The sequence below is a fragment of the Nannospalax galili genome, unplaced genomic scaffold (assembly GCF_000622305.1).
Source record: "Nannospalax galili isolate Female #2095 unplaced genomic scaffold, S.galili_v1.0 scaffold307, whole genome shotgun sequence".
NCBI lineage: Eukaryota > Metazoa > Chordata > Mammalia > Rodentia > Spalacidae > Nannospalax > Nannospalax galili.
In genome coordinates, this window is record NW_008359625.1 from 4,217,787 (window position 1) to 4,233,629 (window position 15,843).

The 15,843-nt window shown below is 44.4% G+C and overlaps 1 protein-coding gene across 1 annotated transcript in view; it reads right to left on the bottom strand.

Annotated features, from left to right (window-relative positions):
• The window catches only part of Svopl (SVOP like), a 51,745-nt gene that overhangs the window by 25,274 nt on the left and 10,628 nt on the right, over nucleotides 1-15,843 (bottom strand). Inside the window, exons 6-12 of the mRNA XM_017795696.1 lie at nucleotides 13,950-14,013; nucleotides 10,945-11,070; nucleotides 8,902-9,030; nucleotides 6,875-6,948; nucleotides 4,538-4,749; nucleotides 3,542-3,653; nucleotides 1,572-1,653 (exon numbers count right to left, since the gene is read on the bottom strand). Of these exons, the coding sequence (XP_017651185.1) occupies nucleotides 1,572-1,653; nucleotides 3,542-3,653; nucleotides 4,538-4,749; nucleotides 6,875-6,948; nucleotides 8,902-9,030; nucleotides 10,945-11,070; nucleotides 13,950-14,013 (799 nt within the window). The remainder of the gene's footprint in view (nucleotides 1-1,571; nucleotides 1,654-3,541; nucleotides 3,654-4,537; nucleotides 4,750-6,874; nucleotides 6,949-8,901; nucleotides 9,031-10,944; nucleotides 11,071-13,949; nucleotides 14,014-15,843) is intronic.

Below are 15,843 nucleotides of genomic sequence, written 5' to 3' on the forward strand. Positions count from 1 at the left end.
TATACCCACATCCCAAATGGCACCCTCCCATAGTTTACCCCCCACACCCCCACTGGAGCCCCTATACTCTGTAATCTCTGTTACTGTCCACTGTGTTGTTGGTGCCCCCAGCCGTTCTCCAGTGCTTGTCCATCTGCTGAATCTAGTCAGCCTATCTAGAGTTCCTTGTTTTAGGAATATCAGCTCTTCTTCATCTAGCAACAATCAGTTGCCAATATGCCCTTAGATAAGATTGGGGTCTGCTGTTCATTTTCCTAGTTCTATGCAGGTTACTGTCTGGGAGTCTCTTGGGCCACCCCAGCCAACAACTCAAAGGAAGGTATCTCCTGTCTGGCATTATTTCTTGTTATGTAGCTTTTAGCTATACACATGGACTCTTAAAGAGTTATATTGGTCCCTTTAATCTATGGTTATACTTGCCTTTTGGGTGTTTAAGACCATACAGTTAGCCCAGATAAACCAATTTATTTTTACTCTTAAGGTCATTTGAGGATCTGTTCCTCAGGGGTCACATGGGCTTGGGAGGAGCCCCTGGCTCCTTTCTTTTACCAGTTCCACCTATGTGGAGATAAGTCAAAGGTTCTGCTCAACCATGGCTGGCTTCACTTGGAAACATGGAGGAAATGTTTCCTCTGTGTTGATCCTCCTCTTCGTAGACTGGACACTGGTTCAAGTCCATCTGGTGGGGGTCTCCATGGCCTCCTCGGTCAAGAGGACAGGTGACCTACCACAGTTACAGGACATTTTGAGAGATGCTCATAGTCCCCTGGAACTCAGTCCACCTAGGAGGGCAAGGAGCAAAAACTGTCTTTGTATGTCCCTCTGACCAGATTAGTATAGGCCTCAAAGTATGGCTGTTAGATATCTAAGAAGGTTAGTTCTACCAGTCTGGTACTTTTAATTACCATGTGCTATAGAGATAAAGCTTGGGCAAAGACCAAACATTCTCAGATAAACCTTGCCTAGACATGTATTATATTCCTTGAGCTAGTTGTATATGTAATTTGTCAGTAGGTTGTTTGAGGTATTAAAATTTTAAATAGACTATTGGAAGGTGAAACTGTGCAAGACTAGCTGAAGAAGTGGGTCACTGGGTGGATGCTTTTGAAGGGTGTATCCTAGCCCAGGCCCCTTCCTGTTAGTCCTCTTGGCTTACTGGCTGCCATGAAGTGAACCACTTTGCTCTGCCCAGCCCTTCCTCTGTAGTGTTTCCATCTTACCACAGGCCTAAGAACAACAGAGCCAGCTAGCCATGGGCTGATCCCTCTGAAACCATGAGTCAACATAAGCACTTCCTCTTCTAACTTATTTCAGGTATTTGTCATCTGACTGGTGCACTGGGGTTTCGTGAGAAAGGAAGAGGTCCTATCTTTCAGAGACTGAATTGCAATAGACTAAATAAGAGAAGGAAAATTTGCTCAAAATAAACTCTCCAGTGTCATTTTAATAGAATGTTTTAAGAAAATTGTCAAAGGTTAACAGAAGCCAGGGATGTATTATCCAGATGGGTAGCCCCTCTAAGTAGCCCACCTTCCGGGCCCCATGTAGCCAAAGCCTTCCCCAGCACTCACCTCGGCAGTGTAAATATAGATGGTGTTGAAGTTGGCTGCCACCAGGGCCCTCAGCATGAAGAGGAAGCCAATGAGGCCAGCACTAAAGAAACAGAGGAAGTTATACAAGGTGACGGAGGGCCTTCCCAGACAGCCACCCACAACTCAGAATCTCGGCAACCAGCTGCTTCTCAACTGGCCTAACTGTGACATCCTCAAGCCAACTCCCTCTCAATCCATCCACCTAAAGGGGTTGCTCAGGCCTGACCCTTCAGAGGAGCAGGTGCTCTGGAAAATGGTGCAGTTACAGAACACATGATGTTCAGTCATCCTCAAGACACTGTGCCAGGATACTACCATCCCACCACACCAAATGCCAAGTATGTCCAAGATCCAGCTATAAAAATGACAGGGTAAGGGCTGGAGAGGTGGCTCAGCAGTTAAGAGCACTGGCTACTCTTGAAGATGACCAGGGTTTGAATTCCAGCACCCACATGGTGGCTAACAACCATATGTAACTCCAGTTCCAAATGATCCAACGGCCTCTTTTGACCTCTGCAGGCATTGCATGACATGGGTGCACTTACATACATGCAAGCATGACACATTAAATAAACAAGTAAAAGTTTTTTAAAAAACAATGATGTGGGACTGGAGAGATGGCTCAGCAGTTAAGACACTGACTGCTCTTATAGAGGATCTGGGTTTGATTCCCAGCATCCACATGGCAGCTAACAACTGTCAGTAACTCCAGTTCCAGGGGATTCGATGCCTTCTGACCTTCACAGGCATTGCATGACACGGGTGCACTTACAATAAACAAAATTTTAAAAAAACAATGCTGTGGGGCTGGAAAGATGGCTCAGCAGTTAAGAGCACTGACTGCTCTTGCAGAGGACCTGGGTTTGATTCCCAGCACCCACATGGTGGCTACAAACAGTCCTTAACTCCAGTTCCAGGGGAATCTGAAGCTCTCTTCTGACCTCCATGGCATTGCACGACACGAGTGCACTCACATACATGCAGGAAATACACTCATACACATAAAATAAAAATAATAAATTTTTTTTAAAAAAACAACACTGCGGTCAATACAGTTGCAATTTTTTTCTTGTTTTTGTTTTTAGGATGCAATTTTTATTTACTTATTATTTTCTCTGTGTGTGTCTGTGTGTGTGTGTGTGTGCGCGCACATGTGCATGACCTGTGTGTGGGTGCATGTGCCACACAGTACAACACATGGAGATCAGAGGACAACTTTGTTTAGTCAGGTCTCCTCTACCTTCCTACCTTAAAAAAAAATTTTTTTTGAGATAGGGTCTCACTATGTAACCTGGCTGTTCTGGAACTTGCTATGTAGACCAGGCTGGCCTTGAGCTCACAGAGATCCACCTGCCTCTGCCTCCCAAGTCCTAGGATCAAAAGTGTGCAACACCATGCTCGGCTTTCTCCTTCCACCTTTACCTGGGTTCTGCAGATTGAACCCATGCCTCCAAGCTTGTGGGGCAAGTGCCTTTACCTGCTGAGCCATCTCACTGTCCTCATTTTTAGCTTTGGATTTTAATCTGTGATTGGTTGGCCTGTGGATATACCACCTATAGACCAGGAGTCAGCCACAGATTATTGCTCAGGCTAATACAGGACTGCAAATTTGGAGTGAAGTAAATTCCACACCAGATCTGTTATCACTGAACTAATTCAAGCCAGATAATTTGGTAAAGAGCTAGGGTTGTTCTTCAGCTCTTCAGGAAGTATTACAGAAAGATCCTAAAGACACTGATGGGTAAAGTGAGCACCCCAACACTGCATCATAACAGCTGAAGGGGACAGGGACAGGAGAGGGAAGGGTCTTTCAGTCAAACAAATGCCTGTTCTCTACTCTCCCTAGTGAGAGGGATGTGTCCCACATCCAACTGATCACCAGGGGTCAGAAGGCCCTGTTTGAAGGCCACTGCACACCACTAGTTTAGAAGCAAGCAAAGAGAAAATACCTCGAAGTACAAATGTTGAGGAGAAGGAAGAATAAAGCCGTGCATCCCATGGTGATTGACAGGCTCAGCCGTCTTCCCAGGAAATTGATGCCCAGGATATTTAAAGGGTTCACTAGAAAGTAACAGCAAAGACAAGAGATGGGAACTGAGTGGCATCCAGCAACACCGACAGGGATGTGTCCTGTCATTCAGAAGGCAGCAGCTTCCAGCCTACGCCCAGGCATCACGGTATGGAATCTGCAACTCCTTCAGTGTACTTCTTAAATGCAACTGTGAGTGACAAGCACTGGTGTACATCAAGGGCATTTGGGGAGGGGGGGTTAAAGACATGGTCTCCCTGTAGCCACAGCAGGCCCAGAACTTGCTATGTAGACCAAGCTGGCCTTGATCTCACAGAGATCTACCTGCCTCTGCATCCCAAGTGCTGGGATTAAAGCCATGTGTTACCTCACCCAGCTATTTGTTTTTTTAAGACAGGGTCTCTTGTAGCCCAGATTGTTCTCAAATTCCATATGTAGGCTGAAGATGACCTTGAACTTCTGTTCCTCCTGCCTCCACTTCCTGCCTTCTGGGATTACAGGCATGTACCACCATATCCAGTTTATACAGTGCCAGGGATCCAACCTAGGACTCTGTGCCTGTTAGGCAAGCACTCTAACAACTGGGCTACATCCCCAGCCACCACTGGCTCTTACATGACATTATTTTTTTCAAGGAAAAAATAAAACAGTGCTGCCAACTGAAGTACTAAAATCTAACAAGTCATTGTAAGACATTCCAATTTTAGAATTGCTAAAAATGTGTCTTGAAATTGATATAATGGAGTCCTTTGCTTTGCTCCACCAGGATCTCTTCCCCACAGTCTAAACTGGGCATATGTCAGCATGGCTTGAAGGCTCCTTCCACTAGCAGGAACCATGTCATTGCTCTCCTTTCACCCTGGGCTGCATGTACCCCACCTAAAACAGAGTCCTCAACACACAGGGGAACATTTACAAGCAATTTCCCCGAGGGTGCTGATGATTATGGTCCTGTAGTCGGAGGGCGCAAACAGGTGGCAGTAGCAGGAGCTCTGACTCCCCTCTGAGTCCCCCAGTGTCACCAACACCTCTGATTCAGACTCTGACTTCGAACCGCAGACCAGGTCCCGCTCCAGCAACTCAGCACTGGCCAGGATAACACCATAATAGGCGAAGGAGATTCCCAGCCTGGAGGTGAGAAGAAAGTATCATTATCAAAGCTTTTGCCAGGCTTAAAGGACAGGAAGAACCACAGGAGGCAGGGGTAAGAGGGGGGTGCTCCAAGGGGAAGACACAGGGCAGGAGCAACAGAAAACTCCAGCCTATGTATCATCCAGAGCATCTAAAAATGTCTTTGGGGAGGCATATGTACACATTTCTGGAGTATAAAGTTTGGAATTGGATTACTGACCCCTAGGATATACGCATTTTCCACTTGATACCTCCAGTTTTCCAAAGTGGCTGGGCATGAATGTTTCAGTTATTTCACATCCTTATAACACTTGGTACAGACAGTCTTTAAAATGCAGCCGTTCTTAATTTGAGCATTGGCAGGCTTATAATGAAACTTTGTTCGTTTAAGATAGCCTTTTTGATTGGATATTTATATATCCTATTTATTTTTACTTTATGTTTATGAATATGTGTATTGCCTGCATGTATGTAAGTACACCCATGTCGTACAGTGCCTGTGGGGCCAGAAGAGGTGTCAGATTTCCCGGAACTGGAGTTAGGAACTGTTGTTAGTTAACCAGTGTTAGTGGGTGCTGGGAACCAAACCCACGTCTTCTGGAAGTGCAGCCAGTGCTCTTAACTGCTGAGCCGTCTCTCCAGCCCCCTTTGTTGGGTTTTAATTTACATTTTCTTGGTGACTTTAAGCATGTTTTGACACATTCATCGAATTCACAATTTGCATGACATGCTTATTCAGTCTCTTGCCTATTTCTAAACCTAATTGTCTAACTTTTGTTTAATAAAAAACAATTACATATATGACATATGTATTTCATCTGTATAATACATACTGTTATACAGATAGCTGTCTCCAAAAATGTGTGTATATATGTGTGTGTATGTGTGTGTATGCATGTATGTATATTCACACACACACATATTGCAAATTTCTTCTCTTACTTGATAGTTTACCCATTAGGCATCTCATGATATTATAAGGCAAAGAGTTGCTAATTTTGCTGTTTGTTTAAGACAGAGTTTCATGTAACCCAGGCTAGCTGCAAACTAATTATACAGTTGAGAATGACCTTGAACTGATCCTCCCACATCACTTTCCAAGTGCTGAAAGTACAGTTGTGTGTCTTTGCATCCAGTTGCAGAGTTGCTAATTTAATGTAGTAAAAAACCATTAGTAAAAACCACATGGTAAACACTTTAAGATTTATTTTATTTTATTTTTTTCCAATAAGGTCTCACTACATAGGCCCAGTTGGCATAGAACTCACTGTGTAGACCAGGTTGGCCTCAAACTCTGAGATCCACCTGCCTCTGCCTCCTGAGTGCTGGTATTAAAGGCATGCTCCACCAACCTCAGACAATTTATTTTTATCTTTGTGTGTATGTGTGTGTGTGCACATTAGTGCAGGTACCCACAGAGCCCAGAGGCATCACATTCCCCTTGGAGTTGGAGTTACAGGTGGTTGTGAGCTACCGATGTGGGTGCTGGAAACTAAACTTGGGTCCTCTGCAAGAGCAGCAACCCCGAAGTCTGTGTCCCTGAATCTGTCAGTGGTGAGTTCAGGTCATGGGGTGAGTAAAACACAGGCTATCAAAGGGCAAGAGGTGAGCATGCAGGCACAGAAGGAGAACTGAAGAGCAGGTGTACAAAGTTAACGTATTCTTTCTCTTTCTAAAACTTCATTACTTTGTTGTTGGGGCTGGTGGTGGTGGGGTGGTGGTAGTAGAAAGATAAGATGTTGCTAGAAAAACTCCGGAGTTTGGCTTGTGTTTTTCTCCCTAGTACCACTGAGAGTGGATTTACAGAGATCCTTTATCCACAAAGGATTCATTCCAAGACCCCTGTGGAAGCCACAGATCATACCAAACCCCACATGTATATTCCTATACAGATCAACAAAAGAAAACAAAAACTGTAATAAAAGTTATGTAAATGTAGTCTCTTCTGCTATAGGAGTCGGGACAAACGTTAATATTTTTGGACCCTGGTTGGCCATGGGAACCTGAACTCACAGGAAGCAAAGTCTCAGATGATACCAGGGAACTCAGACTACATTCTTGAGAGTGCCTCCTCCAAATATTTCATTATTCAACATTGGCCTTGAAGTAATTATGTTCTTACCATATGATCCAGATCTGTAAAGTGGTCCGCAAATATTTAGCATCCAGTAGGTCTGCAAATCTTCCTCTTTTTTCCTGGGGGAAGGAAAAGAGACATACATAGAGAGCTAATATTTCTCTGATATACTTTGAAATTTTTTTAAATTTATTCATTTTATGTGTATGAGTGTTTTGCCTACTTGTATATAAGTGCACCCCTATCATGCAATGCCTGCAGAGTCCAGATGATGGCATCTGATCCCCTAAAACTGATTTACAGAAGGTCGTTAACCACCATGTGGGTACTGGGAACCAAACCTATGTCCTCTGCAAGAGCAAGCAGTGTTAACTGCTGAGCCTTCTCTCTAACTCCTCTAATAGTCTCTTTAAAGATTTGTGTATTCTGTGTGTGTGTGTGTGTGTGTGTACACATGTGCACACCAGTTGTATGTAAGTGATTATGGAAGCAAGAGTATGGTGTCAGATTCCCAAGAACTGGAGTTACAGGTACTGTGAGCTGTCCAGCATGGGTGCCAGGAACTGAACTCTGGTCCTTTGCGAGAGCAACACTCTTAACTGCTGAGCCATCTCTCCAGCCCCCATTCTCTGATATTATTAGAAAATAAGAGCAATGTGAGAATGTGATGGAGTGAAGTAAATGCTATGCTGGCTTGAATACGAGATGGCCCCCTCAAAAGGCTTCTGTGTTAAAAACCTGGTCTGTGGCTGGTTGATTAGGCACTGAGAGCTAACTGTAACATGAGTGCTTTGCTTAATCAATGGATCAACACTGACATATTCAATTAGATGACTTTTGGTGGTGGGACCTATTTGAAGTAGGGTATGGGGGCGTGTGTTCTGGGCCCTGCTCTTTCTGTTTCTTAACTGCCATGAGGTGAGCAGCTCTGCTCCAACAAGCCCTTCTCCATGATGCTCTGCTTCATCACAGGCCCAGAAACTGGGGGGGGGGGGGGGGGGGGGGGCAGTCTCCCTGTAGCCCCAGCTAGCCTGGAACTCACTATGTAGACCAGGCTGGCCTTGAACTCACAGAGATCTGCCTGCCTCTGCCTCCTGAGTGCTGGGAGTAAAAGGGTGCACCACTACATTCAGTAAAACCTTCCTCTTTTTAAGTTGCTTATGCCAGGTATTTTGTCACAGTCATAGAGACCCACAATCATCTGTAACTCTGCTCCAGGAGAACTGACACCCTCTTCTGGCACCTGCATACACATGGCATACACATACACATATGTGACACACACACAGACACATAAAAGTTAAAAAATTAATCTTAAAAGCAGTGTTGTTGATATCACTCAGCAGATAAAGGTGCTTGCTGCCAAGCCTGACCACCTGAGTTTGGTATCTGGGACCCACATGGTAGAGGGAGAGAACTGACTCCTGCAACTTTTCCTCTGACCTCTATATGCAGACCGTGGCTCTTGCACACACACCCAAACACATATATGAATAAATGTAAAAAGAAAAAAAGAAGTACTTCAAACAATAAAACTATCCCACGAACAAGATAAGTCAGCTATATACTAGTATGTAATAGGATAGCGCCAAACTATAAGAAAACTGGCAGGCTTTATTGAAATATTTTATCAAAATAAGGCAAAGGCAACATAAGAAAATAAAATTGTATAAAACAATCTCTTGGGGCTGGAGAGATGGCTCAGTGGTCAAAGGCAGAGGACCTGAGTTTGGTTTCCAGCACCCACACGGTGGCCAACAATTAAAACTCCAGTTCCAGGGGATCTGGTGCCCTCTTCTGGCCCCTGTAGGCATTGCATGACACAGGTTTACATACACTCACACATTTTAAAAAACAACTCTGATATTATGAGGCATGATGCCTAATCAAGGAAGGAGACATTATTTGGATTTTATTAATGAAGTAGTTTAGCAAGATCACAGGGCAGCATGGCAGGGTGGAGCTAAACTGAGCCCTGCCTCCACTCGGTTCTAAGTTATCACCCTGCCTCTGGGGGCTTAGAGTAAAGAGCTCTGGGCCCCTGGTAGAGGATGAGCAGGGTCTGAACTCACCAGGATGGGCTCCACCAGCTGCCCCTCTGGCATGACCGAGCGGTTCATCTTGGCGATACCCTCCAGGGTAGCCAGTGCGACCTGAGTGTTCCCAGTAGAGACGTTGAACCGAGCAGATTCAGGGATAAACTGGGCACAGATTACACGGAACATCAGAGCTGCCGTTGCCATGGACCCACAGGCAGTGCTGTTGCCACATCCCTCGCTGTGCAGTCCTCAACCTCCAGCGTGGGAAATGGAAGGTAGCAAGCTTCAAGGCACACAGCTCATCGGGAATTTCAATGAATTCAAAGCTGACTCAGACATGTGCCTCTTAGGGAGGGACATCTAGGGAAGCTGAGATCCTGGACTAAAACCGAAGCGTGAACTTTCCATGTTTGTTTTTTATCTTTTGAAACAGTCTCACTACACATCCCTAGCTGGCCTGAACTCATTACATAGGTCAGGCTGACCTTGAACTCAGAGGTCTGCTTGTCTCTGCCTCCTGAATGCTGGGACTAAAGGTATGCACCACCATACCTGGAAACTTTAGATGTCTGAACTGAATACAGATTTTTACTAATACATCAATGATACGATGTCAGGTCTTAGATGTATATAACAAAGTCCTGGTTGTACTTGAGCTTAGGCCCAAGAACATTCAATGGTGGGGTGCACTTGGCTAATAAACCAATGAAGTCTTAGTCTACACTGACAGAAACAGGGTCTTTCACAGGAAGCAACAGGCCTGATAGCCACTGACCCAAAGTACCTGAGGGGTCTGGGTTTGATTCTTGTGGGGGGAGTGGGGGATAAAGGGCAGTACTGGGGATTAAACCTAGGCCCTTATGCATTCCATGGAAACTATTATACCACTGAGTCATAGCCCCCACCTCGAGGGTGATTCTGAGCAACAGTTCATTGAAGCACTATCTGGGTTAGTTCAGAAAGAGAAGGGCGTTTGGCTCTGGGACCAGCCATGAGAATTATGTGAAGGTCATGATTTTGCCCAGTGTGGAAGAGGGAAGACTTGGGAGGTGATCTACTCTTAAATTACTTTAAAAGATACCTAGTGAGAAGACAGAACTCTAGTTTTCCAAAGGGAAGTATTAGAAATCACAGGGAAATTTGATATGGCCTTTCATATGGCAGAGACCTTCCTAAGACTTCGGCTGCCTGAAGATAAATGGTTAGGCTGCAGAGATCTACAACACATTCACGGGCTTTCTAAAGCTGGAAGTGTTCTGGTAGAGGCTTGAGTTGGAGTGCCTGAATTGGGTTGAGGAATTTGGAATACATGACTACTCAGGAGCTTTTTCTCCTTCCCTTCCCCCACTCCTTCCTCCGTCCTTCCCTTGCTCCCCCTCCCCACACCCCTTCCTCCTTCCTGGCTTCTTTACAGAGTCACATGTATCCTAGACCAGCCTCAAACTCCCTCCGTAGCCAAAGGTGATCTTGAACTTTTATCTTCCTGCCTCTATCTCCTGAGTTCTGGGTTTATAGGCATGTGTCACCACACTCAGTTTATGTGGTGCTAGTGATCAAATCCAGGGCTTCATGTACGCTAGCAAGCACTCAACCAACTGCGGCTACATTCCCTGCCCTCAGAACCCCTCTGTTCTGAAACCCTTTGATCCCACTGGGGCAGGACACACAAATGAAACAGCACCCAATCCTGCTCAGGGCCAGTCCTGTGTTTGAACAAGAGTAGAATCTGACTAAAATCTAAGGACAATGAACAGCTTGCAGTTGAGTTAGAGAGGTAGGCAAGCAGGCAGCCGGTCTTTACCTGCCAGGGCCCGGGGGCAGGTAAAGGGTGAGTGCTTAGGGGCGTGGGGGGGCGGGCGGTGGGGGGCAGGGGCAGTGCTCAGAGCCAGCAGGTAAAACTTAATAAACCAGGAATAGATATCATTACAGATGAGGGAAGAAAGCTGGCTACATTAGAGTCTCAGATTTTTTAAAAAGTGAATAAAAATATAATAAAAAGAAGTGATAAAAATTGTGGAGCAGAGGCCAGTGGCCCAGAAGGAGGGGAGCACAGAGGCAGCTTCAAGAGCACATCACCTTGAAGGCCATGATGAGAATGATGCCCGGGATGGAGGCAATGCGGATGAGCCAACGCCACCCGATGGTAGGGATGATCACAGAGGCCAGGCCGATGATGAGCAGGGAGCCACCAAGCCAGAAAACCTGGGAAAGAGACCCAAAGCATGACAATGCCTTCTGTCCAGTCCCCTTGACATCTCCCCTTTCTGGAGACTTCTAACTCATCATTTTGCATTGTATTGGGTCGAGGCGGGAGTTCTGAGGGCAGCAATCCAGGTCCTACTCCTAGGATGGCTCTTCTGACCTGGATGGGCTGAGAACCCAGTCTACTCCTCCATGACCCAGTTTATTTTATGTAATTTTTTTCTCTGCCTTAGTTATAGAGAATATCAGCAATATCAATAAAGTTTAAAAATCTATATGAATAAAAATAAATCTAAAAAAAAATTTTAAGGGACTGGAGAGATGACTCAACAGTTAAAAGCATGCACTGTTCTTGCAGAGGACCCAAATTCAGTTCCAGCACCCACACTAGGTAGCTCACAACCACCCATAATCCCAATTTAGGGGATCTGATGCCCTCTTCTGGCCTCTGCAGGCACCTGCACATACACATAAATAAAAATGAAATCTAAAAAAAAAAAAATTTCTAGTAGTATATGGAGTCTTCAGCATTGATTTGTTTTCTTGCACAGACAATACAATCACTGGGTCATAGGAGAGACACAGGAAGGTTGGAGAAAATACTCTGTTCTCCCAGTTCTTATTCCGTTTCTTCTCTCAGAAGGAACTAACGTAGTTTACTCTGCCCTCAAAGTTCCTCTAGACTCACACGAGCTAATAAGGATTTTTTTCAAAAACAGTCCCTAGCATATGTAATACTTATGTTTACAGATTTGATATCAACAAGTCTCATGAGCCCTATTGTTTGGGAACTATTAATGGAACCCTCCCTCATTGGCCTGAGTATTCCTACCCATCTGAAGATGGGGGAAAATGCTCACTCCTTTGGGGAACCAATTAAGGGATAACTATTTTATTAAAGAATTATTTTCCAAAAAATGTTTATTTCAGAAAGGGATAGGGCTATAAAAAGGAATAATGTGTGGAGAATGACTTGGGTGATAAGGGCCAACTTTTCTGAAGAGGCAGCTGATCTGGCTGGTATCAAGGAGCAAGTGATAGGTGATGTGGCATAGGGCTGGATTTCAGTAGTAACATGGCAAAAGATTTTTTAAATTTGAGGGTTTTACTGCTTGTATATAAATGTATCTGTGTCATGCAATGCCTGTGGAGGCTAGAAGAGGGCACTAGATTCCCTGGAACTATGGATGGTTGTTGGCTGCCATGTGCGTGCAGGGAACCCAACCTGGAGCCTCTGCAAGAGCAGCCATTGCTCTTAACTGCCTAGCCATCTCTCCAGCCCCCAAAAGACTTTTTAAAACTGAAGCATTTAGCACACATTCTTTGAAGCAAAGCTGACAAGGTTTGTTGATGGATACTTGGACTGAAGGTCCATGAATAGGGGATGAGCCAGTAGAGTTTGATAACTGAGTGGGATGAGGGGAGGGAAGAGGTCCATCATGGCTCCTGGGTTCAGGCTTGGATGATCTAAGGGAGGTGGCTTGCTATTATTTAAGGATAGAAACATGGAAATACAAGGTCTCCGGAAGGTAGAGAGGAGAATTCTGAGGTGGTCATATTTGAGGACCCTCTAAGACATTCCTGTGACTCTCAGGTAACTGGCCACCTGGGCCTCAAGTTCAGGAAGGTACTACTAGTTATTGATACATATTTTGGAGATAGCAAGAAAACACAGGTAGAGCCACCCATCTATATCTGTAGGCACCATATCCATGGCTTTAGCCAATAGTGTGTGGAAAGTACTTGAAAACAAAATGCATCTGCACTGGAAACAGAGAACCTCCCACTTCATTATTCCCTAATAGCAGCAGAACAATTGTATACTTAACAAAACATTTATTAGACATGCCATCTGTAGATGACTTAAAGTATACAGGAGGGGGAGGGGCTAAATGCAAATATTACACCATTTTCTATAAAGGACTTGAGCCGCCACAGATTTTGATATCTTCTGGGATACTGGAATTGGTCTTGAAGGATACTAAGAAACAACTATATATTGATAGCTGATATCATTAGAGTTGGTTATATGACCCAAGGAGTCTGGGGTAATAAGACTATCAAGGAAGATCATGTGAGGAAGCCTGCCACAACCCTGGGCAGATGGATGAGCAGAGCCTCATCATTCAGTGGGGTGAGGTGTAAAGTCCAAGCACTGTGGATTAAGATGCATTCCTAGTGACAAAAATCTCAGGAGACCTGGGAAGACTGTGGAGTCACTATCTGGCATTTCAGTCAAAAAAAATTAAGGTAAAAGCAATCTACTGTTTTATTTACTACCAACTATATAATGCTTTAGTGGAGAGGGTCATGTCTTTGCTGAACATTCCCAGTAATTGGGACTTTAGGATACTGAGGGCACTAAAACTGGTCCATGGGAGCTACAGTGATTTAGAAGACCTCTAGTCAACAGCCAGCCAGGGTCTGAGGAGGATCCCCTGGGAGAACAGCAGCTGCCAAGAGGCAATCATGGCGCCTTCCTCCAAGTAGGGCCAGTGACTGGCTTTCAGATACCAGCATCCTTAGGAAAGAAATGGGACATGCTAAAGGGTAGTAGCCTTCTTCCATCTCTAAAGTCTTGATAAAGTGAGAAGGGCCATCTGACATGTTTTCCTGAGTGTCATTCTAGTGAATCCAGCCATTGTAATATAGCTGGGTATTGAGGAAGATAGTACTGTGTGCCGAACATGACTGTTGGATGATAGAAGTCCCTGGCTCAGAAAAACCTTGGAATCGGACCTCTGGCTTCCAACATTCTCCATGTTTTTCAGATGGTGCCCAATAATAGGCAGTATGCTAAAGTCAATCAGCTGGCCAACACCTGGGTATCCTGTCCTATTGGATATACTAGGGTTGGTGGAATTCCCATTTTTCCTTACCTGGGACAAGGGCAACATGTAGCCTCGATATTTTGTGGGTAGAAATTCAGTTTTTATGATTAACCTGCCCAGGAAGGGAGGAAACACAAATCATTCTAAAAATAAAATCAAATGACTTTCCTTTAAACAATCATAATTTTTGCCTGGATAAAGAACTTAAAAGCATGAAAGTTCACTGTATATTAAAACATAATTGTTACAGGGACGATTCATATCAGAACAGTAAGAAAACTTACTTCTTGCTGTCATTTCACTCTAACAATTATTTTAAACTCTCTGTCATGGGGACATCAGCCTTATTTCTTTCACTGAGACGCTTTGAAAAACAACTTTGTCAACATGCCTGGGAAATTAAAATACACCCTAGAGAAGATAAATAATGTCCCCGGCTGATGACAGTGTGCTGATTTCTAATAAAGTGCATATTGATTTTGTAAATAGAATAGATGGAATAAGATTCCATCAGTTTGTTTTTCTCTGTTGACATTATTAGCCAAGGCCGTTTTTAATATTTTATTTTTATTTTATGTGTATGAGTGTATTGCCTGTGTGTGTAAGTGCACCTGTGTTGTACTGTGCCCTCGGAGGTCAGAAGAGGGCATTGGATCCCCTGGAACTGGAGTTATGGGTGGTTGTTAGCCACTATATGGATGCTGGGAATCAAACCCCTGTCCTCTGCAAGAGATCTTTTCTTTTTTTCTTTTTCTTTTTTTTTTTTTTTTGGTCTTTTTGAGACAGGGTTTCCCTGTAGTCCCAGCTGGCCTATAACTTACTATGCAGACCAAGTTGGCCTTGAACTCACAGAGATCCAATTGCTTCCTCCTCCACCTGAGTTCTGGGATTAAAGGCATATACCACCACGCCTGGCCCCCAGGTAGCCAGTGATCATAACCTCTGAGCCATCTCTCCAGTCCAAAGCTTTTTTTTTTTTTTTTTTTTAATTTCCTAACTTATTTATTGGGCTGTTTCCTGAGAAAGGTTTAATTCTCTCAGCTTCTACCCCCTTAGGGCTCCAGAGCTCAGAGAAAGGCTTAACTAATGCCTTAGGGAAGAGTAATTTTGTCTCTAACACATTAAGGCAATGCCAAACGCTTTATAACAGTTTAAGGAGAACTTGCCCCAAGGCACCCAGGAGGGAGCAGCCTGAGAGGCTCTGTGATTTTCAAGGTGGCCCCATTACCAGAACATTTAGCATAGCAACTTTCACACCCATACACTGATAACCTGTTCACTTACCCAAGGGCTGGAGACAGATGCTTTAAGCTTCAGTATTTCTCACTCTGCAAATTCTTTCTGGGCAATGGCACTTTAGAACGAATGGTTATTACTGAGTGTTACAGGTAACTTATGGCCAAACTAGACTCTTCCAACCTTGTCCATGCTTGGCAAATCCTCTACCACTGAGTTATATATATCTTCAGTCCTGGGTTAACTTGTCTTTCACCTCCTAATACGTTCTCTCGTCTGTGTGTGTGTGTGTGTGTGTGTGTGTGTGTGTGTGTGTGTGTGCGTGTGTGTATGCGTGTGTGCATGTGGAGATTAGAGAACAACTTCAGGAGTCATTCCTCAGGCACCATTCACCTTTTTTATTTTTTATTTTGAGACAGGGTCTCCCTGTAGCCTCAGCTAGCCTAGAACTTGCTATGTAGACCAGGCTGGCCTCAGTCTCACAAAAATCTGCCTACCTCTGCCTCCTGAATGCTGGGATTAAAGGTGTACACTACCTTGCCTGGCCATCCACCTTCCTTTTAAGACAGCATCACTCCCTGGCCTAGAGTTAAATAGGTAAAATAGGCTGGCTGAACCCAGGAATCCCCTTCTCTCTGCCTCCCCACCCCAAAATAACAAGGGTATACCACCATGCCTGGGTTGTTTTTTGTTTTTGTTTTTTTTT